The sequence below is a fragment of the Danio rerio genome, chromosome 17, assembly GCF_049306965.1.
Source record: "Danio rerio strain Tuebingen ecotype United States chromosome 17, GRCz12tu, whole genome shotgun sequence".
In the NCBI taxonomy this organism is placed as follows: Eukaryota; Metazoa; Chordata; class Actinopteri; order Cypriniformes; family Danionidae; genus Danio; species Danio rerio.
In genome coordinates, this window is record NC_133192.1 from 8,552,501 (window position 1) to 8,578,194 (window position 25,694).

Genomic DNA, 25,694 nt, shown 5'->3' on the forward strand with positions numbered 1-25,694 from the left:
TGTGGCACTGCAATGCAGAGAAATAAAATCAGGTGTCGTTTTGACAACATGCTTACAGAGTGTCGTCTGAAACTAGTGCTGATGTTAAATATCAACCCAGCCAGATAGAAATGTGCCATAAGAAGAGTCCATTTACCTAGATCACCTTCTAGTCAGCGGAGAGAATGTGTTAAAGATACAAAAAGAGCAAAAACACACACAAATACGCCTTTCAATGATTATAAACCTATTAAATATGCATTTGATTTCTGTTTTTCTTTTTTGGGGTAAACAACAGCTTCAACATGCAAAATGGGTCAGTCCTGTTTTGCAGTACTTAAATCAATACAGGGACATTGGAAAATGTGCTCAGGGATACATTTTTGAGAACCGAGATACATCTGCTTGTGGGTACTTATGGCTTTCTTTTATTTACCTCTGTATTGACAGCTTTTCCAGACTGACTAATTTGCTTGGTAGCTTACCATAAACCGGACTAGAGTGTGGTGAAGCACGGTTCTGGAAACCAGGTAAAACGAAACCCAAAAAAGCATTGTGAGGTCATGGTAGAAGCACGTAGCTACAATGGCTTTTCTCATCTAATTTGCTCTTGAAAACACTAGTGGTTGGGTTTTTTGGAAGAGGGTAGTTGGTTCAGTTGATATCAACCTGATACATTTTACACGATGACAAGTCAACCAGCTTCTCTCACAGACACGTTTGAGATGGACGTTAAGATATGCAGAAATGTCCAAAGAGGCCTCTAGTGGATTTGTGAAAATAAAAACTGCAAGAAGATGTAACTCTCGGGACATTTTTCTCAGTTCTCAAAAATGTATCCCTGGGCAAATTATTCCAGTGAGCCTGGGTTGACTTTAATCAAGCATTGTTCTGCTACTAAGTTTTAAGAACATGTGCATTAAACATACTCTGGTCGAATTTAGATGCTTTAATCACTAAAAACAATAGATAAGATACGAATAGACAGATTAGATGATTTTAATAAGGAGCTAAAGGGCTTTATTTCAAAAATTTCAGTTCAAAATCTAAAGCATATGGCGCAGATTAACTTTGTGTCTGAATCCACTTTTGCTATTTTAAGGGTGGTCAAAATGGTCGTTGTGTCAGGCGCATGGTGTAAAAGTTTTGTTCCTATAGTGTTAATAAGTTATAGGTGTGTTTTGCGTGTAACATGAATTAAATCAGTCAGAGCCTCATCTCCCATTCCCTTTAAGATTTAGTTTTGTCGCGCTATGGCACATTAACTATTCACTGACAGTTTTGTAAGTGGAAAACTGAATGTTTCAGTTTGAAAATGATCCACTCAATCCATTGCTAACACTTACAAATGTGTCGTTTTCCACCCAAAATGATGCCACTGGCTTTTTGTCAGTTTATTTAGACTAGAAAAGTCTCCAAAAATAAAAACCACTTGGTTCAAAACTAATTTAAACAAGTAACTTAAACTTCTGAAAATATTTATTCAAATGCGAAACCCAAAAAAGCAATGTCTGTTCAAACTAACTAGGGAAGACACAATCTTGCATATATTTTAAATTTGTTTATATATAAATTGTGTGGCTACACAATATATTATAGACCACATGTGTAAAACAGCTCTGCATAATTTATCTTTAACCCTTCATTAAACACTCCTTATCAAACTAATCAAGTTCTTCAGGCTTGTATTTAACCTCCAGGTAAGTGTATTGAAACTAAACTGTGCAGGAGTATAACAGTCTAATTGAATTTGACACCTTTGTTATAGACGATTTACTTTATATTTTGCACCAACATCATTTACATAGTGTATTTTAGGAACTTCTGTTTCAGTTTTAACTAAATGCAGTACTTGTAAAACAGCAAAATTGTGCTTTATTTTATATGGAAATAAATGGTCAATAGTTTAGATGTGCATACTTTAGTTATAAATTGGCATTCAAAACTATTAGTATAAGAAAGAAAGAAAGAAAGAAAGAAAGAAAGAAAGAAAGACAGAAAGAAAGAAAGACATTCACTTAAAGTAAAAATATTAAACAAATATGACCTGCAATTAAGCTCAAACAAAAAAATCTTATATTTTTCTAAAACAAAACTATAAAACTGTTTTAAAACAACAAAATTAAAGAAAAATAAAAAAACTTGACAAAAGTTAATAAAAGAAAAAAAATGAACAGACACCTGCAACATTTCTAAAACAAACTGCTTTTCAATTAAAGGGATAGTTCACCACAAAATGATTAATTTATTCTTCCTCATGTGGGTTTAACCCTTTTTAAGTGCCTTTCTTCTATTGAACACAAAAGAAGATATTATGAAAAATGCTGGTTGCCCATTGACTTTCATAGGAGAAAATAAAATAATACAATTGAAGTCAATGGGTGCAGCTGCAGCATTTTTCAAAATATCTTTTTTTGTGTTAAAACTTGCATTTGGAGGTGAACTATCCATTTAAAATAGGTACACAGGTACACTGAAAAAAAGATTAATTGGATTTACTAATATTTGTTTTTAGGGTAAGGGGTTGCAAACTATTTATATGGGCTGAATTTAAACAAACAAAATAAATGTAGTAATGTTCTACTTAATTTGTTTGCTTAAATTCAGCCCCTATAAATTGCTTCCAACTACCTGTCTTAAAAAATTACAAATCCAATTAATCTTTTTTCAGTGTATGAATTCATTAATATTCTTTATAATGCATCAGGTCACCTCTGAAGGGAAGCCAAAACCTTCAAACTTACTAACATGAGAAAGAAAGAAAGAAAGAAAGAAAGAAAGAAAGAAAGAAAGAAAGAAAGAAAGAAAGAAAGACTAGACTTCTAGTTGATCATTTGTAAAAGTGGCAGAAGATTGATTTTACCCATTAATCATCTGTTGAACTGCATCACAAATACTGCTTAAGACCTATTGGAGACCTATTCTCACAGAAATCAGTCAAGCTAGGTGAAGGAAAAATCATGGTTTGGGGTTACATTCGGTTTGGGGGCTTGCGAGAGATCTGCAGAGTGGATGGCAACATCAAAAGCCTGAGGTATAAAGACATTTGTGCTGCCCATTACATTACAAACCACAGGAGAGGGCAAATTCTCTAGGAGGATAGCGTTCCTTCTCAGAAGGTCAAGATGCGCCAGGATTGGCCAGCCTAGTCACCAGACATTAACATTATTGAGCATGTCTGGGGTAAGATGAAGGAGGAGGCATTGAAGATGAATCTAAAAAATCTTGATGAACTCCGGGAGTCCTGCAAAAACACTTTCTTTGCCATTCCAGATGACTTTATTAATGAGTGATTTGAGTCATGACTTTTGTCTAAGCAAAGTCAGACCTTATTGTCCTAAATAATTAAAAATCAAGGCATGAACATGTTTTATTTTGGTTAAAAAATAAAGGATAATCTAGAGGCCTTTGCCTTTCATATAAGCCACTTCTGATACCAAATGATCAACTAGAAATCAACTTATCATTTGTTGTTCCTAAAACTTGGATAGGCGACAAGACTTTTGTCAGGGAGTGTATATTCACTTTATATAGATACAATTATTAAACAAATATGACCAGCAAAAAGAAAGCTAACTTGTATGAATTCATTAATATTTTATCTAATATATCAGGCCACCTATAATGGGAAGCCGAAAGTGTACTGCATACCAGGAATGACCCACATACAGCATCTCTCTCTCTCTCTCTCTCTCTCTCTCTCTCTCTCTCCTCGTACCTGAGCAGTTCTTCCTATAATTTGTGTTTTCTTGAGGATGTCCCACGAGGCGGCACTGGAAGCGATGCTGCCAGAATTCAGCAAACCAGGGGTTTCTATTGTTGGTGGCGAGCCGTAGCTTCAGGAAGTAGTCATTGAAGGACGTGACCTCCTCCGTCTGCAGTTTGACCGTGATGCCGCCCACAGCCTCCTCTTCATATCCCTCCACCACCTCATCTCTGTCCGCCCAGCCGTCACTGAAGAAAACAGGCCAGAAAGAGTCTAATTACTCGCCTAATTACCAGCAGCTTGCTTTTCTATCTCTCACCTGCATCGCCCAAATAACACAACGCTGGAGTGCTGTGACCTACTTTAGCACACAATACTCAGCATGCACTTTATTAGGCATTTATTTCAACATTAGACTGCTCAGTCGTGGGTTTATAATTAATATCGTTTTATTCTTTTACATTTTTTTTTTGTATTGAAAGGAATAAATAAATGAGGAATACACTTTTTTTTTTTCAAAGATTGCATTTAGCTCTGGGGCCATCCTCAGAAAACATCTTAACCCTTGTGTGCTGTTTGGGATGTTTTCATCCACTCCAGGGTGATTTTGAGGCTTAATTTGGCCACAACATTCTCGATTTTCAGCAAATGTAGTGATGTTAAGTGACAAATCTTATTTTGACACATACACTCACCGGCCACTTTATTAGGTACACCTTTGTTACAACCCCCTCGTTTGAGTCGCGACATAAAACAGCTCAGACAACAAAAGGATCTATACGCAACTTATTTATTATACATTGAGCTAAAAGAACAAGCAACAAACAAATGTCTAGAGATAAATAAATTAGATAAAGAACTTAACCCTGCTGAAAAATCCAGCTTAAACCAGCCTAGGCTTTTTTTTTTTTTCTTGGTTTTAGCTGGTTGACCAGCCTGGTTTTAGAGGGGTTTTGGCCATTTCCAGGCTGATTTACCGCCTGGTTTTAGCTGGTCTGGCTGGAAAATGACCAGCTAAATCCAGCTAAAACCATCTTGACCAGCTTGGTTTAAGCTGGACATAGCTGGTTTTGGCTGGCTCCCATCCTGGCTAGGCTGCTCAAGCTGGTTTTAGCTGGTCATCTTCCAGCCTGACCAGCTAACACCAGGCTGGAAATGGCTGGAAACCAGCCTGGAAGTGGCCAAAACCCCTCTAAAACCAACCTGCCAAGACTGGTTTAAGCTGTATTTTTCAGTAGGGAAGATATAATCACAACTAATTTTGACTACATGATATAAATAATGCAAAAGGAAACCATAAGGTTACAGAATGAAAGAGATGGTCTTGACATGAGGACATCAAAGTAGCCACACCATCCTCCAGAAGTTAGTACAACAGTCTTATTTATATACTTTAAACCAACTGGTGAGCAAGCAGGCACCCAATCAGGATCTGCCACATCTAAACTGAAATCCTGGAGTCCCTGAAATCCCAAACTGAAATCTTCGTCACAACCTTACTCGTACCTGGTTGGACCCCCTTTTACCTGCAGAATTGCCTTAATCCTTCATGGCATAGATTTAACAAGGTAGAGATCATCAGAGATTTTGGTCCATATTAACATAACATCACGCAGTTGCAGCAGATTTTCCTACTGCGCATCCATGATGTAAATCTCCCATTTCACCACATCCCAAAGGTGCTCTATTGGATTGTGTCCTGGTGACTGTGGAGGCCATTAGAGTACAGTGAACTTATTGTCCTGTTCGAGAAACCAGTCTGAGATGATTTGCACTCAGGGCCGGAGTGGGACTCCTTTTCAGCCCTGGAGTTTCAAGCCTTAGACTGGCCCACCTCAGATCACGACTGACTATATTAAAATATTGTCATTTCCAATTCAGTTTCTAATGACACGATCACGTCTTTTTTACGGAAACAGCTGCTTTAGAACTTAAAATGTTTTTCATAAATGTGAGAACATTAAAGGGTAGCTAAATCGCCAACACTATTCTTTAAAACATCACAATGTCATTTCCTGCAATATCTGAATATATATTCAGTGCTAAATTCTATATAGATATCCAGACCTTTGTAACTGTCACTGGTCACACACACACAAAAAAAATACAAATAAAATATGTACACCTATATAAGTAACCCAAAAAGTATTATGGCTTAACACTAAAATGAAAAAAAAAAAAACTATTAAGATTCAAACTCAGATCAGCAGCGCCATAATGCAACTTGCTGACCACTGGACCACAATGGCGCTGTTATGCCAGTGTGTTTGGAATAAAAAATAAGTATTGCACTGTCATCTGCAAGAGTCTTTTCACCTCAGTATTGCTTTCTATTGATGGCTTAATCTTATTCCCCCCTTCTTAGAATTTTGATCAAGTTATGCCAGATATATTGATGTAGTGAATCATCTGATTTTCATTGAGCAGGTGTAATATTCATTGATATTAATTATTTGAATTCTTATTTTCACTCAGTGACAATCCTACCTGCCCATTCTAGTGTGTTGAGCTCATGACTGGTGCTTGGTAACATTATGGGGTCTGGCTTATCACTGTTAGCAGCAAACTGGACAAGAGGCTGCTGCTGCGGATGAGCTACAGAACAAATAAACGTTTGGTACATATCTGGTGGTTTGCAGACATAATTGTTTTGCACTGCTCCTAACTAGCTTAACGTCAGTGTTGGGCAAGCTACATGACAAATGTAGTGAGCTAAGCTACTAGTTACTCTACTTAAAATGTAGCTTAACTACACTAAAGCTACCCCCTGGGAAATGTAGCAAGCTAAGCTAAAAGCTACATGGCAAAAGTAGCTTAGCTACATCTAAGCTATTTTTACAATTTTTATTTTTGAATCAAAGCATCTTAAATCCAAGTCAATCGTATCTTAGTGATTCATAAAACCGTCAATGAACCATATGAGGCATAATAGTTTAGTTCAGTTATTTACTGTAAATAATATGCTGTACTAAACAGAAACACATTATAGTATATAACAGCTAAAACATAAAATCCAATAAAAACAGGTGTTACACATTTAAAATACTATAGTAATTTATAGTAAAGGGATATATTTTTGATTATATATATATTTATATATTTGATTTATATATAAACAATGAACCTCATATGGTTCATTGACGGTTTTATGAATCACTAAGATATGATTGACTTGGATTTAAGATGCTTCGATTTAAAAATGAAAATAGTAAAAATTGAAACTGTTAGTCCAGTTTTCAGAGTTGAAGTTCAGTTTAGTTCACAGGCCTGACTGGTAAAAAGGGGTGGTTCTTTTTTCTCAAAATGAGGACTTTTTTTGCAGTTATTAACCTCATTTTCTATTCAATTGTTATGTTTAAATAATCCAATAAGTGGCATTTTAAGCACTATTTTTAGCTGGATTAGCTTATTGTATCCTCCATTTTTTGATGTACCAAAAATATTTTCTAAAGATTTTTAATAAACAAATATAAAAAAAGAGCCTCATGAAATTTCTTCTAGCCTTTCTTGAAAACAACAGCCTAATTAATTTAAACATCAAAAGTCAGTCTAAGGCACTCGAAAAATGTGGACAATTTTATTTATTTTTTTTAAAACTCTTTACTGACATGGCTATTTTTAAAACTGTGCCTACATGTTTTGATAACACTTGTTATCCCCCTCAGCCGATCATTGTGCGTATAGTTAATGAGCAGGCACACAACATTTACAGCAACGAGATCAACCCCGCCCACAATCTCATTCTAAAACTTCTCTATAACCCCTAGTATAAATTCATCTCAGCAGCTTTGTGAACAGGTTTTAAGCGAAAACTCTTTGCTAAAAACTTTAGCAGAACTCCAAGTGCAAAATGTTTTGTGAATACAGATTTGGAAGTAAGTGGTGATAAAAATGACTTTAGAAAGCATGTCAGCATCATTATTTTATTTTTACACTGAGACTGGAAAGTCTGCTGGGAAGATTTGTTGACTTCAGCAATCCGTCTTGCATTATTTCCTAATGGTGACAGTTCAGAAAAGGGGGAAAACAGCCACTTTTCACATTCTTCCCCAAAAGTTTGCATGCCTAAAATGTAGGAAGTATTTTGATGGTATTTAGATTCTGGTTATTAACAAACTTTATTTTTTCTCTATTTTTAAGACCCTTTTTGATTAGATTCCAGAGATGTGAGAACTTTCGTGTGGATAATATTTCATATACAGTTTATACATTTATTTTAAAGAGAGGTGAAACTAAAAATGTACACTGAGAAAATAATATCTATATATTAAGTAATTATTATTATTTATTCATTAATTTTCCTTCAGCTTAGTTCCTTTGTTCATCAGGGGTCACCACAGTGGAATCCAAGTTTTCCAGCATATTTTTTACACAGCGGATGCTGCAACCCAGTACTGGGAAACACCCATACACGCTCATTCACACAAATACACTATGGCCAATTTAGTTTATTCAATTCCCCTATAGAGCATGTCTTTGGACTGTGGGGTAAAACCGGAGCACCCGGAGGAAACCCACACTACTGTGGGGAGAACATGCAAACTCCACACAGAAATGCCAACTGACCCAGCCAGGACTCGAACCAATGACCTTCTTGCTGTGAGGCGACAGTGCTAACCACTGAGCCCCTGTGTCACCCATTATTATTCATTCCTTTTCTTTTTGGCTCAGTACCTTTATTAATCAGGGGTCACCACAGTGGAATGAATCACCAACTTATCCAGCATATGTTTTACACAGCGGATGTCCTTAATGCTGCAACCCAGTATTGAGAAACACCCAAACACTCATTCACACACACATACACTACGGCCGATTTAGTTTATTCAGTTCACTTATAGCACATGTGTTTGGATTGTGAGGGAAACCGGAGCACAAGAATAAAACTCACACCAACACGGGGAGAACATGCAAACTCCACACATAAATGTTTTACAGTATATTTCAGTATTTAATTTTAAAAACAAATATATAATAAAATAATAATCCCATGATTTGATGATTGGTTTAACACAGAGGTGGGCAAACTCCAGTCCACACTTTCATCCAGCCCGCGAGGAAGTTTAAAAAAATGCTGCTTCTGAGTAACGCCTGTTTCACACCGCAAGCGTCAGCGGCGCGTGAGCAGAGCGTGAGCAGCGCGTGAGCAGCGCGTGTGTTTTCGGCGTCCATGTTAACAGATTAGAGCTTTCATACCGCACGCAGCAGCAGCGCTTCAGAGCGAGGCGTGAGCGTCGCCGAAGCAGCAGTGCAGCGATAGTTTCGGCGCTGAGTCTATTTTTGACGCGCTGCTCACGCTCAATTAAAGTGACAGTGCACTGATAATGACCAAAACACATTGAATGACAGTAAAAAGTAGCAATTTTACCCAATAAATGCGTTAATAATGTCAAATGGTTTATATATAGTCATTCAAATGAACTTAAAACGATTAAAAACGGCAACAAACATTTATTTAGGCCCAAACTACAAAACCAAATGTAAAACAATTTTAGTATCAGTTTTGCTTAAGTTGCACACTAGTGTTGTAGGAGAGGGGAAATAGAATATTTACGGGATTTGTAGTCCATAGCGAAGTGTATTGTGGGTAGTGTAGTTCGACACGCATGCTGGATGATGTAAGCTCGCTGTGTTCTGTGCAGCTGAGCAGAGCAAGAAAGTTTTATTCGGCTTTGTTTTCCGTTCACTCGAGTTATTCCTACCGGGAACTGTTTGCACTGTGAATCTGACAACACGAAAATAAGTAAAAGAATGGCATGCATTGGTTACTTTTGTCCGTCTCATCATCTGCACGAGCATGAATTAACGAGCTGTTATTCTGCCGCTGGACATTACTGAAGCAGAGAAAGTAACACTAGTTCGATCATGTATAAATATCATTATAACTATATTGTATAAATATGATTATAACTAGGTCTACAGCAACCTGATAATCAAAAAACAAATGACACGATATCACAGGCGATGGTCTTCTGACTGTAGACACTTCTCATATAAGTTAGCTTGAGAAGCATACAGTACTATTTGATTATAAAATTTGTAAAATAAACATTTGCAGGTTAAAGAAACAGCATAGGGGGGCTTTGGTGCAGATGAAAAGTTTAAAAAGTGTATTTGTATATAGAGAGACATGGATAACTAGATATAATAGACAGAGATAGGTTGATCTCTGCAGCAGCTGCCGAAGAGCTGCGCGCTGCAGACGCAGCTGGTGTGAAAGGCAAACGCCTGCGTGCTGCTACTGCTTGACATACGCGCTGCTCACGCTCTGCTCACGCGCCGCTGACGCTTGCGGTGTGAAACAGGCGTAAGGGTTTGGTTCAGAATTAGTAAATTAATGATGCAGTACAAGTGAACGCCATTTGATGGCAGCATTGCACGCGGTTAGTGCAACCAGTAGAATTAGAAAACACTCTCGGATATTAAAATGCAGTCGACTGTTAATAACTGAAAATGAGTCGGCCAAAAAAAAAAGACAAATTAACTGAATGACGTGTGTTTAAGGAAGAATGGACAACAAAATACTTCTTCACCAATATCGGACAGAAAGCGGTATATCTAATACGCCAAGAAAGTATTGCTGTTTTCAAAGACTACAACCTAAGAGGCTGATCACACTGAAAGTGCTTTAAGCGTTAAGAGGCACCTCTTTTGAATGGTTTTCTAACGGCCGCGAGGGTTTTGCGCGCTGCTTATGCGCCCTGCGCACCTCGTGTTTTAACCGCCTGATAAGCCTACGCCTTGCGTTTTTGCTGTAGTAGACTCCAGACTTTGACACCCTTGTAAAGAGAGGGAACCAGGCTCATTGTTCACATTAACACACTCATAATAACATGACTTGGAATAACAAAGACTAAGATTCTTCTTCCGCTTTATCTCAGTTTTATGATTGATATGAGCAGATTAATATAAGCCCAAATGAGATTGTTGTGAATTTGACTCAAATTATATTATAATTGCTGGTTAAATGTGTTAATTTCTGTCATAGCATATTTTTCATGCACACATCCACTTTAAAATGTTCTTTTATCAAAGATTTGTGGTTTAAGTTTTATGATGATTGATCAGTATATACTAAAGGCAGTGCAAATTAGATTATTGTAAATTTGACTCAATAGTAAACTTTAAGAATTATATTTAATGTGTTAATAAGAGATTCTTTCTATCAGACAATCTTTTCTATTCTCCATTAAAAATTATGACATTATTATTAGTATAATTATTATTATGTTTTATAAGGGATTGTTTTATTGTTTTATGATGATTGATAAGTAAATATAAATAGCAGTGCAAGTAAATTTGACTTAATATTATACTAAAAAAATCTGTTTTGTGTTAATGTGACATGCTTCTGTCTGATATTACATGTTTCATGCATACTGCCACTATAAATAAAAGTAATTTTCTGAAAGATTTGACATGTGGCCCTTCACTTGGTTTGCAAAACTAGACGTGGCCCTCAGGTCAAAAAAGTTTGCCCACCACTGGTTTAACACCACAATATCTGAAACAATAATAATAGGAAATGCTTATAACATGCAAATAACTATTAGTGCAACTAGCTGCTTTTGCAATGTATAATCTGCTTTTTTAGTCATATCTGTATTTTACGTCTTTATCAAGCAGACAATGTTTTGAATTCCCAGTTCATCTGTGTTGCTTGAGCTCATAATGAAGGTGTCTTTCTGTGGTCGTGGCATCATCAGCACCATCTGCCTCTCAGCATCTTCCCGGCACAATGCCAAACACTGACTATTATTAGTTGACACTTCATACTTCACAGATGACAACAATTTACCATGAGCAGCTGATGAGCATTGTGTTTTTCATTCTGAACACAGCTTCGAATCAACCACAGGAAGGCCATAATCCAGCGATTCTCAAACTTTAATTTAAATTTAAGGTAAAGGGAACCTATTATGCCACTTTTACTTTACAAGACGTAAAATAAGTTTCCTATGTCCCTAGAGTGTGACGTTTCTGCCCAAAATACCACAGAGATGAAGTTTTATATGTTTTTGAAACTGCCACATTAAGGCTTTGATCCTAATTGTGCTGTTTTGGTGACTGTCGCTTTAAATTCAAATGAGATTGTGCTCTTTTCAAAAGAGGGTGGAGCTACAAATGCCTATGTGTCAGCATAGTGGCAGTTTCAAAAACAAGACTAATGTTCTATGCTAATGAGGGAGAGATGGTCATTAATGGGCGGGGCTTTCCCCCTCTGATGGCACATACAAAGGGAGAATGTAAATCCAAGTGTTTCTGCAGACTGTTTTTATGTGTGTCATAATAAAAAATTGTATTATTAGTTTTTTTAAACTTTTTTTTTGGTTATTTTATGCAAAATAAAATTTGTAAATGATCATTTATTCATTTTCTTGTCGGCTTAGCCCCTTTATTAATCAAGGGTCGTCACAGTGGAATGAACCGCCAACTTATCCAAGACATTTTTACGCAGCGGATGCTCTTCCAGCCGCAACCCATCTCTGGGAAACATCCACACACACATTCACACACACACTCATACACTACGGACAATTTTAGCTTACCCAATTCACCTGTACCGCATGTCTTTGTACTGTGGGGGAAACCGGAGTACCCGGGGAAACCCACACGAACGCAGGGAGAACATGCAAACTCCACACAGAAATACCAACTGAGCCAAGGATCGAACCAGCGACCTTCTTGCTGTGAGGCGACAGCACTACCTACTAAGCTACTGCGTCACCCGTAAATGATCATTTTATATTTTAAATTAGAATGTGATGAATTGCTGTGTGTTTACTTGTATGTTAAATGATTTTATGATCTGTATGTTAAATTTATTTGCTATTATTGTTTATGATCTGCTTTTGTGGTTCATTTGGAGTTCAATAAGCAATTCCAGGTATGGGGTCCTTCAAAACATTCCGTTTCTCTATAGATATTATTTTTTTCATAGATTATGTTTTTTTTTTTTGTGCATTAAACTGCGTGTTAAATATATATTTCAAGTATATTTAATATATTGTAATATTTTAAGGAGCCTGTGGGCCCTATCATACACCCAGTGCAATAAGGCGCAAGCCATGTTTGCTGCGATTCATTGCTATTTTCAGTCCAGCACAACCCTAATTTTCACGTTTTGCGCCACGTTGTTTAAATAACAAACGCATTTTCGCCACTTTGTGGACTTATGGGTGTGCCGGTCTAGAAATGTGTGTTCCAGTCTGTGTTAGGCGCATTGTTGCAGTTTTCAGGAACTGAAATACACTGCGCCATTGACCAGCTAAAGGCAGGACTAAAGTCGGTCTGCCTTAAACGCTTACACATTGCTTAATACACACAGGATGTACAGCAATACACAAATATTTTTACATATGAAAAAGAATTAAAGTATTAAAATGATACAGAAGTTATTATTTTCTACATAAATATAAAAACCACCGCCTTCATGCCTCATCTCGGGGGGGCTTTTTCAGTTTATTCATGACAATTTTCATTTGTATAATTTTCATTTAATTTTTGCATATTTATATTTGTTTTATTAAAAACAAGCTTAGATTTGTCCACCTGTCAGGTTTTACACCATATGGGGCATAGGACGTGTGTTTGGATATAACTATTTATATTCCAACATTATGTTGACCATGATTGGCTGAAGGGGACCACACTTCGTTATTCTTGTTCATTTAATTGTTAAAGAGGGAAAGAGAAAGTAAAGAGGCTGAATGGAGAAGGCTCGTTCTTTATCCTCGTGCTGCAGATGCTCTGTTTAACTGTTTTCTTGCTATTGAAGCGTTCAACTTTTACACTTACAAAGTCCGCCATGTAAATAGCAAACGCGCCATGGCGTGACGCAACTCACTCTAAAAGGGAATGGTAGATGAGACTCTGAAATAGCAAAAGTATCCTTAAAATAGCAAAAGTGAATTCAGACACACCCTTAATGCTTTTGTGCCCTGCGCTTTAGATTTTGCCCCAAGTTAAAATAGAGCCCATTGTCTCCTTAATGTAAAATTACATGTAATAAATACACAAATAAAAATAAGTTTACAAACTAACTTTGTACAGTTAATTAGCCATTTCTGTGATTAGATTTTAATTTTAATAAAAACAAAAACATTCAAACTAATTTAATTCGCAATCAATCAAACTCATCTTTTCATCATTTTTCATAGGAATAGAATAAATGCTGTTTGTGAATCCACAGCGAGAATTCACAGTGTGAATTTTTTATACTGGGAAATTTTCTTTTATTTAAACAATCTCTCTCTTAACAAGCTCACAGCGCTCATCATCTGACAGGTGTTACAGTCAGAAAGCAGGATCACAGATGATCTGCATTTGTCCTATTTCCAATTTTTTTTACTTTCCCAAATGTTCTCAGACCTCCACCTCTTTACTCTGATCGCTGGCAGATCGGCAGTGTCTTTGAACCACTCACACCTCGTGCATGTGAGGTATGAAATGAATGTTCCACTGTTTACGGGGACCCAAGGTTTTGAAGAGAAGAAGTAATATTGTTAAACGGTTACATACAAATTTTACAATATATATTAGAAAATTTATAAAAGAGCTATTTGATTAATAAAGGCTTCTTGGCGTTGGTCGGGGCCCCCTAATTCCCTAAGCGGCTGCTTACCTCGTGCTAACCATGTCAAAATGTTTGTAAAACTTGCTTTAAATTGTTTTTTTTTACCAGTTTACTCAATAAATATATGAACTATATTGTAGAGCATTTGTACTTGGAGTATGTTTTATTTGCAATCTTCAAGTGATTTTTTTTTCCATAGCTGTGTGCCTAAGTTACTAAAGTATACTGGTTTAAAGTCTCCTTGACCCAAAATAGAGCATCCTAGGCCAGATGATGTTCCTCTTTTCAGTCCACAGGGACTGCACTGGCAGCAAGACAGAGGTAAAAAATACTTTACGCCAACAAGACCGAGTTCTACTGAGGAAAATAACCAAACGAACACTCATAAATCATGTTAATGTCTCATTAATAAGTCCTGCCGCATCATGAAATAATGACCATTTCTAAGTGGAATACCTCTGATTCATCTGGTGCTTCCTAAAACAATTATATACAGTGAGTATGGGTAGTATTCAGACCCCCTTACATTTTTCACTCTGTTATATTGTAGCCACTTGCTTAAATCATTGAAGTTAATTTTTCCCTCAATAATGTACGCACAGCACTCATTATTGACAGAAAACGCAGGCTTGTTGATATTTTTGCAGATTTACCTAAAACCCCCCTGAAATATTACATGGTAGTATTACATTATATTATATTACATATATTACAAATATTATATTTGTAAGCTTGGCCAGTTCTGTGCTTTGCCACAATTCTGTCTCTGAGCTCCTTAGGCAGTTCCTTTGACCTCATGATTTTTATTTGCTCTGACATGTATTGTGAGTTGTAAGGTCTTATATAGAGTAGTGTGGGGCTTTCCTAATTAAGTCCAATCAGTATAATCAAACACAGCTGGACTGAAATGAAGGTGTAGAACTAGGGCTGTGCAAATAATCGAAAATCCGATTTCAATTTCGATTTTAGCTTCTAACGAATATGAAAAACCATTAATCGAGATACACGATTATTATCTTAGCAGCGCGAAAGACCGCATGCTTATGTGTGTGCGATGCGCCAGCCTGATCTCACGAGAAAACGTAAGTATTTTACGTTTTGCCAGTTTAGTGGCTAATTTGTACGAGTTCAGTCATACGAAAATGTACGATTTTATAAAGGAGGCGTGGCACCTAACCCCACCCCTAAACCGGACCGTCATTGGGGGATGAGCAAATCATACTAAATTGTACGAATTAGATCATACGAATTCATACGAATTAGCCACTAAATCAAAAAGTTACGAATTGCCGTGAGATTGTGTTGGACGCGCACACACAGAAGCATGCGGTCTCATTCGCACACTGAGACGAGCAGAGCGCAGTCAGCGCACACATCTAAAGTCATCTTAACGTGAGCGCTTTAATGGTCAAATAGGTGTCAAACGCAGTGTTTAGTGATTATTCATATTTACCCATTTTTGTAAAAAATATACGAGTTGAAAATCAAAAGACGTGAAAGAGAAATCATTAAAGTGACCGCGCGCAATATTCCTGCTGCTGCCTGTTTTTATGATTATTAATCAAACAACAAAATAAGAAAATCCCTCACTGCTCTTGACTGATGGACTTTTGTAGCTAAAGTTTTTTTCTTATAGTGAAGATGCTGAAAGCACAGTTTGTTTCATATTTTTATTCTATTGTATTTATTTCTCTTTCCTTTGCAGGGTGAAAAATAACTGTATATATGCAGTTCAAGTCAGAATTATTAGCCCTCCTGAATATTAGCAACCCTTTTCCTCCCCAAATTATGTTTAATGGAAAGATGATTTTTTTCAACTTATTTCTGAACATAATAGTTTTAACAACTAATTTCTAATAACTGATTTCTTTCATCTTTGCTATGATAACAGCACATAATATTAGACTATTTTCAAAATACAAGCATTCAGATTCAAACTGCGATTTAAAGACTTAATTAGGGTAATTAGGCAAGCCATTGTATAACAGTAGATTCTTCTGCAGACAATCAAAAATATTTATTGCTTAAGGGGGCTAATAATATTGACCTTAAAATGGCTTTCAAAATATTTAAAACTGCTTTTATTCTAGCCGAAATTAAAAAAACAAATGAGCCTTTCTCTAGAAGAAAAAAATATTATAGGGAATAATGTGAAAATTCCTTGCTTTGTTAAACATGATTTGGGAAATATTTATTTTAAAAAAATTCTCAGGAGCGCTAATAATTTTGACTTTAACAGATAATCGTTTTGAATAATCGTGATTACAATTATGACCAAAATAATCATGATTATGATTTTTCCCAAAATCAAGCAGCCCTATGTAGAACCATCTCAAGGATGACCAGAATAAATGGACAGCACCTGAGTTAAATATGTGAGTGTCACAGCAAAGGGTCTGAATACTTAGGACAACGTGATATTTCAGTTTTTCTTTTTTTAATAAACCGGCAAAAACGTCAACAGTCAGTGTTTTTTTTTAAGGTTGATTGTTTTTGGAAGAAAGATCAGGGTCCCATACTGCAATTCATTTAATTCAAACGTAAATTAATGAGAAAAAAATAAATAAAAACATGAATCACTAACTACAGAAAACTGCTAATTGACACTGTTTTAATTCACTATAATCTTCTATGTGAAGCTGCTTTGGCACAATCTACACTGTAAAAGTGGTATAGAAATAAAAATGAATTTAATTAAATTAAATTGAATAAGTGAAGGATCATTTTTACAGTGTATTTGAGATTGTCAAAAATTTACACATCGCCCTCTAGTGGACTTGTGAAACCAAAAACTGCTCAAAGACATGGCCCAATATTTTTGGTTCTTAATAATGTATCCCTGGGTACATATTTCCAAAGAGCCTGGGTTGTTTATATTCCCCAAGGGTCATTTTATCTGATGATAAAGTAAACCCAGAGTTACCTGCCGATGAGGAGGAATTCTCCAGCTACCCCGAGGCGTCTCATGGCCATGAGGAGTCCACGAACTGTCATTCCCTCGCAGAAACACACCACTACACGAGCTTTGGGCAGACGCTCCCGTAGTTTCCTGAGCAGCCGGTCAAAGTGTTTCTCACCGGCGTTACTGTAGATCTTGTCGGAGTGGGCGATACAGAGACCCTCCTGAGACGCCAGCTCCTTAAAGGCCTCCATCCCACTCTCACCGTAGTTTCCTGAACACCAACATCCAACACAAGAACATCAGCATCAGAGCCCAACACAAAAGAAGATATTTTAAAGAATGTTAGAATGTTGACTTCCAAAGTGGAGAAGACATATACTATAGAAGCCAATGGCTTCAATATATCATCAAAACTGTCATTGTAGAAAAAAGGAATTTATTTTTATTGCTTTTGTGTTTTTATTGTTTATTAGAAAAATGTTTTAGACTAACAACAGATTAATCAATCTTTTCTATTGTATTATAACACATCTTGACCAGACACATTTCATCTTTTTTACTGTGCTGCATACTTTTTAGAAAAAGTGCTGACTAGTGGAAAAAGCAGAATAATAATAAATTTAGGTTTGTTCCAGACTGCTGTCTGGACATGTCACAAGGAGCATGATCTTTGTAGAAGTTATGAAATATATATAAAGATGCACGTAATTGTTCAGTTCTGGTATACAGAGAAGGGTTGCAGAAAGAGGAAGTATGTCTAGGGGTTACAAAGAGCCAAGGGACTGCAGAATAACTTATCAGTGAAGTTAAACCAAAACTCCACCTGTTATTATCAGTTGTTTATATATGCTGGAGTCAGGAAATGTAAGTTAGTTGCGAACCTCCTGAATGTAATTCTTGTATTGCATGGGGGTAACGTAGCCCAGAGCTCTGTCATTGAATTATTAATTTGTATCAAATAAATTACTAATATTTTTGGCATTGAAGAAAACCCTCTCCAGACCTTTTCTTATTGAACACGCATGGAATTTGCTTGATATTCCAACATCATTCAAAAAACTAAAGTGCAGAGCTCACCAATCTCGTTCCTGGAAGTCCGGTGCCCTGCAAGGTTTAGCTCCAACTTGCCTCAGCATACCTGCCTCGGTGTTTCAATTATACCTAGTAAGACCTTAATTAGAATGTTCAGGTGTGTTTGATTAGGGTTGGAGCTAAAATCTGCAGGACACCAGACCTCCAGGAACAAGTTTGATGATCCCTGCTATAGAGCAGTGGTTCTCAAAGAGAGGGTTGCGGGACAATGAAGGGGGGGGGGTCGCCTGGTGATTTACAAAAATCTACTTATGTTTATTAAACAATGAGAATTACCATATTTTATCCATAACCTAATGAAGAGATAAAATAGTCGTTTATAGTTACTATTTACTATGTAGCTACTATAGTAGCTTATAGTTACTACTTTAATTGGATTGCGGCCCCTAGGGTGATTGCATTATATTAAAGACACAGCATGAGCGTCAGATGCAGCAGATTGATGTTATAACACCAGGTTAAACTTTCTGGCCCATTTACAGCACTGACATACATAAAAAATTTAAACAGAGAATAGACTTGGGACTATTGGTGTGTGTGCGCCATTGCATGCAAGGTTTCTGTATTTATAACTACCTCAGAGGATATTGGGGGTCCCGAGTTACTGGCATTGTCATTTTGGGGGTCGCGGGGTGAAAAGTTTGGGAACCCCTTCAGGTAGCACAGTATTCTGGCCCAGATTTGGCATAAAGCTGGCACAGCAGGCATTCATCTGGCACTGGCACCTTACAGGCGGCACTCAAGACTTGGGCCAGACATCAAATGTAGTATTTGGCCCAGATGTTAAAAATTTATATGTGGGCCACGTAAGTTTGGTCTATCTTGATCCACTTTTAAAATACATTTAAAATATGTTTTAATAAAGATAAAATTAATCTATCAAAAATTCTATCAATCAGGTCACTTCAAGAAAAAGCACAGCCATAAAGCAAAATGGTTTATAAAAAACATTGCAGTTGTGACACACCAACATATCGGGCCCAGTTCAGGCCCAAACTTGGCCCAGATATGGTCAGTGTTTGGCCCTTGTCTGGAAGCCAGATTTGGTCTAGTCATGTATCGTAATTCACTGCGGCATGTGGGCCAAGCAAATGCTGATGGTGATCTGGGCCGGAGAAATTTTGCTATGGGGGCCTGCTATAAAGGATGAGGGAGCCCTCGGGTTTCATCTAAATTCTATTATTTTGCAAGATGAATGAAGGCCTCAGTGAATTGGAAGAACATGAAGGTGAGTGATTAATACCAGAATTGTCATTTTTCGGGGGAAATTAAACCTTTAAGATTGAATTCACTACATTATTTCTTACTATATTAATACTAGTGTATAACCCCCCTGTGTTTGATAGATACATTAACACATGCTTTTGTTAACGTTACTGAATGTCTCAGGTTTTACAGTGCACATGACCTGATTTTACTTCGGTTTTTGCAATCAGATCATTCCAAGCCACTAAACTCGGGGGAGAGCGAATGCATTCAAACAGTCGGCCTAAAACAGAATTAATGTAAAGAAAAGCAGCCTGACAACATCAGAGATGGCAGAGAGAACAGTGACTCACGGTTTTCAGTGAATTATTCATATATGTGTCTGTTTGGATTTAAAAAACAAGCTCTGTTATATTGTGTGAATGTTTCTGAGGACAAGAGCCATCACGCATTGAGTTGAGTGAAATACAGGCTGGCCAGAACGTCAGAATATCCCACGCTGTAACAAATGCTGGGTTCCACAAAATTCAGTGGTGTTAGGACAACATGAAGGAACTAAGTTAACTGATTAGTTTTTAATTAAAGTGGATTGAACATAAAACAATTAAGCTGTCCCAAAAAACCTCAAGAGTTGTGTTGTTTTAATTCCATGTATCTTCGTGGCCCGAAATTGCTGGTTACAGCCCTGGCTACAACTGTTTCTCAGTTGGATTAAACAAACCAGTGCTTTACTGGTAAAGTTTTGTAGGATGAGGATTGTAAAGAGTGCTGAAGTCGTACAGTAAGGAAAGTACAGTAAATCCAAGTTCATCCACACATACACACATTTGTACAGCTATCCTTACGGGGACATCCCATAGATGTAATCATTTTTGTACTGTAAAAACCAGGGGCAGATTGGACATAGGGAGCACCAGGATGTTTCCCGGTGGCCTAATGATAAATCATGAAATTGGTCTGCCCATACCGCACTTTACTTACCGATCACCACAGCTTCGGTGGCCTGACGAAATGGGCTCTATTTTAATGACCTAGGCTCAAAGTCTAAAGCGTGGGGCACTAAACATTAAGCATTAAGGGCATGTCTGAATCCACTTTTGCTATTTTAAAGATGGAAAAATCCGCTCTAAACCCCAGCGCATGGTGTAACAGGATTGAGCTTATTCTCTTAATGTGTTGTGGGTGTGTTTTTAACATAACATGCATTAAACCAATCAGAGTCTCATTTCCCGTTCCCATTTTACATGGCAGACTTTGTAAGTGTAAAAACTGAACGCTTCTCTAGCGAGAAAACAGTCAAACAGACCATCTGCAGCACAAGAATAAAGAATGAGCCTCCTCCATTCGGCCTCTTTACTTTACTTTTAACCTTTACTTTACTCCTTTACTTTTGTGGATAAGGAAATAGTGTTACACTCACTCCACTGAAGACATCCATTAGCCTACATATTTAATTCGGTTTGTTAAGTAGAAAGATTTGTTTCAAAATTATTTTTGAATTCAGTTTTAATTTTTAGCAAACGAATCAATGAACAATATCAATGAAGTGTGGTAAACCAACTGAGTTATTTCCAAACACACGTCCTATTCTTATGCCCCATATGGTCCAAAACCCAACAGGTGGACAAATCTAAACCCGTTTTTATTAAAACAAATTTAAATATGCATAAAATAAATAATACTGCTAATATTAAAAACATTATACAAATGCAAATTGTCATGAATAAACTAAAAAAAGCCCCACGAGATAAGGCATGGAGGCAGTGGTTTTTATGTTTATGTAAAAATAATAATTTTTATAATATTTAAATCCTTTAATATTTTTCATATGTAAAGATATTTATGTATTGCTGTACATCCTGTGTGTATTAAGCAATGTGTACGCGTTTAAACCCACATAGGCACATAACTAACGCACTCTGCGCTGGACTTTAGACCTGCTTTTTTTTGGTCAGGGGTGCAGTTTATTTCAGTTCTTCAAAATAGCAACACGCCTCGATGCATTATAGATCAGCACACCCATGAGTCTACAAAGTGGCGCAAATGGATTTGCTATTTAAACAGCGTAAACGTGAAAATTAGGGTTGCGCTGGTCTGAAAATAGCAACAAATCACGCCAAACACAAGTCCCCCACTGGTACAAACAGTACAAACTATCCCCATACCCCAACCATAAAAGAAAACAATCTGCATTTTGCATTGACAAATAATAATTTATTCTTTTTCTTTTCTGCTTAGTCCCTTTATTGATCTGAGGTCGCCACAGCGGAATGAACCGCCAACTTATCTAGCATATGTTTTACGCAGCAGATGTCCTTCCAGCAGCAACACAGTACTAGAAAACACCCATACACTCTTGCATTTACACACATACACTACGGCCAATTTAGTTTATTCAAATCATCTATAGCACATGTTTTTGGACTTGTGAGGGAAACCGGAGCACCTGCACAAAACCTACGCCAACATGAGGAGAACATGCAAACTCCTCACAGAAAAGCCAACTGACCCAGCTGGAGCTCGAACCAGCAAACTTCTTGTTGTTAGGCGATCGTGCTACCCACTGCACCACCGTGACGCCTTGACAAATATTAACAAGTCAAAATCTACTGGTACTGCTATAATTGTGGGGACATTTGGGCTGCACAATGAGATGAATACAACTTGTACACACAATCAGACATTTACTTCAATGAATGATTATGAGAGCTCAGCTTATGACCCCGATTGTGCTTTCAAACGCTGTTAAGAAGATTACAGTGTTCGTTTTTAATCACAGATTTTGAGTCGTATTTGTAATAATGCGCTGTGCTCGATATGAAACCAATATCAATCTCCTGATCATGATGTGGTGATTAAAAAGCCAGGCAGCCATCATGAACCAGTTCTGACCCTGCAAAGATTCCTGTGATTTGTAATCAGATCTAGTAGCTTGAATTAAACGTTTCACTTAGAAGCCAGTGGGATGGAGAACAATTGGAATTCAAATTCAGAAAATAAACTGTGGGACAGCATGGTGGCTTAGTGCTTTGATTTAAAAATGTTTCAATATTACGACTAAAGCAAGACCAAAACTCTAAGAATAGCATTTTTCCATATACTCTCAGAAATAAAGGTACAAAATCTGTCACTGGAGCGGTACCTTTTTAAAAGATACCTTATTGTTCCTAACAAGTTGTTAAAGGTACATGTTGGCTCGATCGCAATTTTATTTTTCCCTCTTTCCCCTTGGCCCTTGAAACAGAGTGTGAAGAGGAAGAGCTTTTAAATTTACCCCTAAGAAATGGGACAGCACTACAGCACCTGCACAAGTCATCATATGTTGTCCCGAACTCATATGAGATCAACGATGGCGACTGCTGTAGTTTTTCCAGTTGCATTATTTTTTGGTATTTATCTTCAGGAAACCACTCAAGGCAACGATGTCATGTTATCATAACGATATAATGTGGCAATAAGCAACAACATTAGAAAACACAAGAAAACAACATTAACATTATAGCAGACACTATAAAAAGCTTATTCCCAGCCACTGGACTTTTCTGACAGGGTATTCGAGTGTCAGAATGTTGTGGGACTGCTGTACAGGAGTTATAATTATGGATTATAGATCGCGAAAATCTCAGTTTGAATTGGTAAATAGCCCCTTTACGCTTTCAAGCTAAAGAGAATTGGGACACCCCTACCTATTCACGTGAATGTGCAAAACAAGGGGGAAAGGAAAGGGCTAAGAGGTAGAATTGGAATTGGGCCTTAGACTAAAACAAGACAAAAACTAAAAGTAAGAATAGCTTTGCTTTCCATACTCCATACACCATACCTTTTCAAAACATACTTTATTGGTCCTAACAGGTCCATAACGGTACATGTTGCCCCGATCCCAATTCTATTTCTTTACCTCTTCCTCTTGGAGATATTATTATGGATTATAGTTAACAAAATGGTGGCACGGTGGCTCAGGGGTTAGCAGTGTCGTCTGACACTCATGAAATATCTCATTGGATGAACTTAATTTAGGACGTCACGGTGGCGCAGTGGGTAGCAAGATCGCCTCACAGCAAGAAGGTCACTGATTCGAGTCCAGGCTTGGCAAGTTGGCATTTCTGTGTGGAATATTCCGTGTTGGTGTGGGTTTCCTCCGGGTGCTCTGGTTTCCCCCACAGTCCAAACATATGCGCTATAGGGGAATTGATTAACTAAATTGCTCGTAGTGTATGAGTGTGTGAGTATGTAAAAGTGTATGGATGTTTTCTAGTACTGGGTTGCAGTTGGAAGGGCATCCGCTAGGGGTGTAACGATACACTCAGCTCACGATACAATGTGTATCACAATATAATGTTCACGATTCGATATGTATCACGATATTTGGAATAAAAATTGAAAATTATTTAAAAAAAAATTTAATTACCAAGTAAACTATTTTTTATGCATTTCTTTTATTTCAACTTGTTAAACTGAACCTTCTTTAAGAAAATAAATTAAACAGGACAGTCTCTGGAAAATAAAACAATTTAAAAACTTCTTATAAATTATTATTGAAATTATTCAATTCAATTGAATTTAACAGTAAGAGCTTAAGGCTTTGCTTGGTCACTTGCTTTTTTTGTGTGTGCAAAAAAATAATAATAATAATTTCTACATTTCCAGGTAATCAGCAGTTCTTTAAAATAATCCTGAACTGATGTGTGTCTGTCTGAGAGGTTTTTATGGATGGCTGTCTTCATGTTGGGCATGATGAGTGACAGGGAGGCCGTCTTTTCATTACACAGGACAGTCGTGGCTCTTTTCAGCAGTTTAGGCAGGTTTACTATTTCTTCGGCGTCACTGATGTCGGTGCTATTAAGTGTATCATGTTGATGTGCATTTTTGTGTACCTATGTACTCAAAAGAGTTCATGCTCGTCGTAATCATAACTCTAAAATGCGATATGATTGTTTAAATAATGTGCACGTTTACGGTTTCATTTCCACTGCTGTTCATACTTCCCACGCGGCTCCTGAACGATCACTCTGTTCCACAAACTGAATGTTGTTTACTACTTTATTACCTGTTAGTCACAACCTGCAGGTTCTGTTCACTGAAGCAGATGCGCGTGCGTCTATCATAGTCCGCCCTCTGTAGTAACAGCTCACGGTCAGCTCACGTCATGTGTGATTTTGCGGCCGCCAATACATCATTATATGAAGACAGAATGATATTTTAGGGTGAATTGTACCTTATAAATACAGTATGTGACTCTTTCAACAGCATTAGGAGGTATCCATGTCGCTGTGCAAAGTATGTAAATCACTGTGAAGACTAAAACTTAGGCAATGTTTGTCCCAGTATGCGTGTCAAAAAGCGGACGAGTCTAAAGCAATGACTGTACAACCGAAATGTTGCCAGATGTCTGATTTTGAGAGGATGGGTCATCCTCTATTTCAACTCCACTCATCTTGGTCTGCTAACATTACTGCTGCTGCAATCTGAACTCACGTGCGACAGCAGGTAGTATGTAGCTCACGTGCAAACAGCTAATACAGCTAATAACAGCTAATAAGAGAAAACAGTCGTCATATCGTAATCAAATCGTCATAACGCCACGATGCATATTGTGACATTTTTGCATCGCAATAAATCGTACAACGATAAATCGTTACACCCCTAGCATCCGCTGCGTAAAACATATGCCAGAACAGTTGGTAGTTCATTCCTCTGTGGCAACCCTTGATGAATAAGGGACTAAGTGAAGGAAAATGAATGATTTTTTATTGTTTATTTAAGCATGACTGTAAAACACGAACGTCGTTATGAGTGTATTAAAATGTGTGTTTGTTTGTTTGTTGCCAAAAACACTTAAATTTGTGCATCTTCTGACTCTTGCAGCCACAGCCGTGTTGCTGTTGTATTCCAGTAAATTTTTGTATGCCTTGGTTTGTAGTTTAGTTAAGGAAAAATTCCATTTCAAGGGCTATCTAGCCCTTCTCCCTAAGCCTTCAGGCTAAAGAGAGTTGAGACACCACTACTCTTAACATGAATGCACAAAACGAGGGATAAGGGGAAGGGCTAAGGGGTAAAATTGGGATTGGGCCGTTAATACCTAAAAAAAAAAAAAGTACAATTATGTACCTCATAGTACTTTAAAGGTACAATAGTGTACACTAAAGGTACTACAAACAAAAATGTACCTTAACAATAGGTACCACTTCAGTGACAGCTTTTGCAAATTTACTTCTGAGAGTGTATTGTTGCGT

At 37.2% G+C, this 25,694-nt stretch overlaps 1 protein-coding gene across 3 annotated transcripts in view; it reads right to left on the bottom strand.

The window, feature by feature from the left end:
- grm1b (glutamate receptor, metabotropic 1b) overlaps positions 1-25,694 on the bottom strand; it is a 60,669-nt gene that overhangs the window by 27,792 nt on the left and 7,183 nt on the right. For all 3 annotated transcript variants that reach the window (XM_073926855.1, NM_001302252.2, XM_073926856.1), the window contains 2 exon segments: positions 17,185-17,434; positions 3,698-3,933 (listed from right to left, as the gene is read on the bottom strand). In XM_073926855.1, the coding sequence (XP_073782956.1) occupies positions 3,698-3,933; positions 17,185-17,434 (486 nt within the window).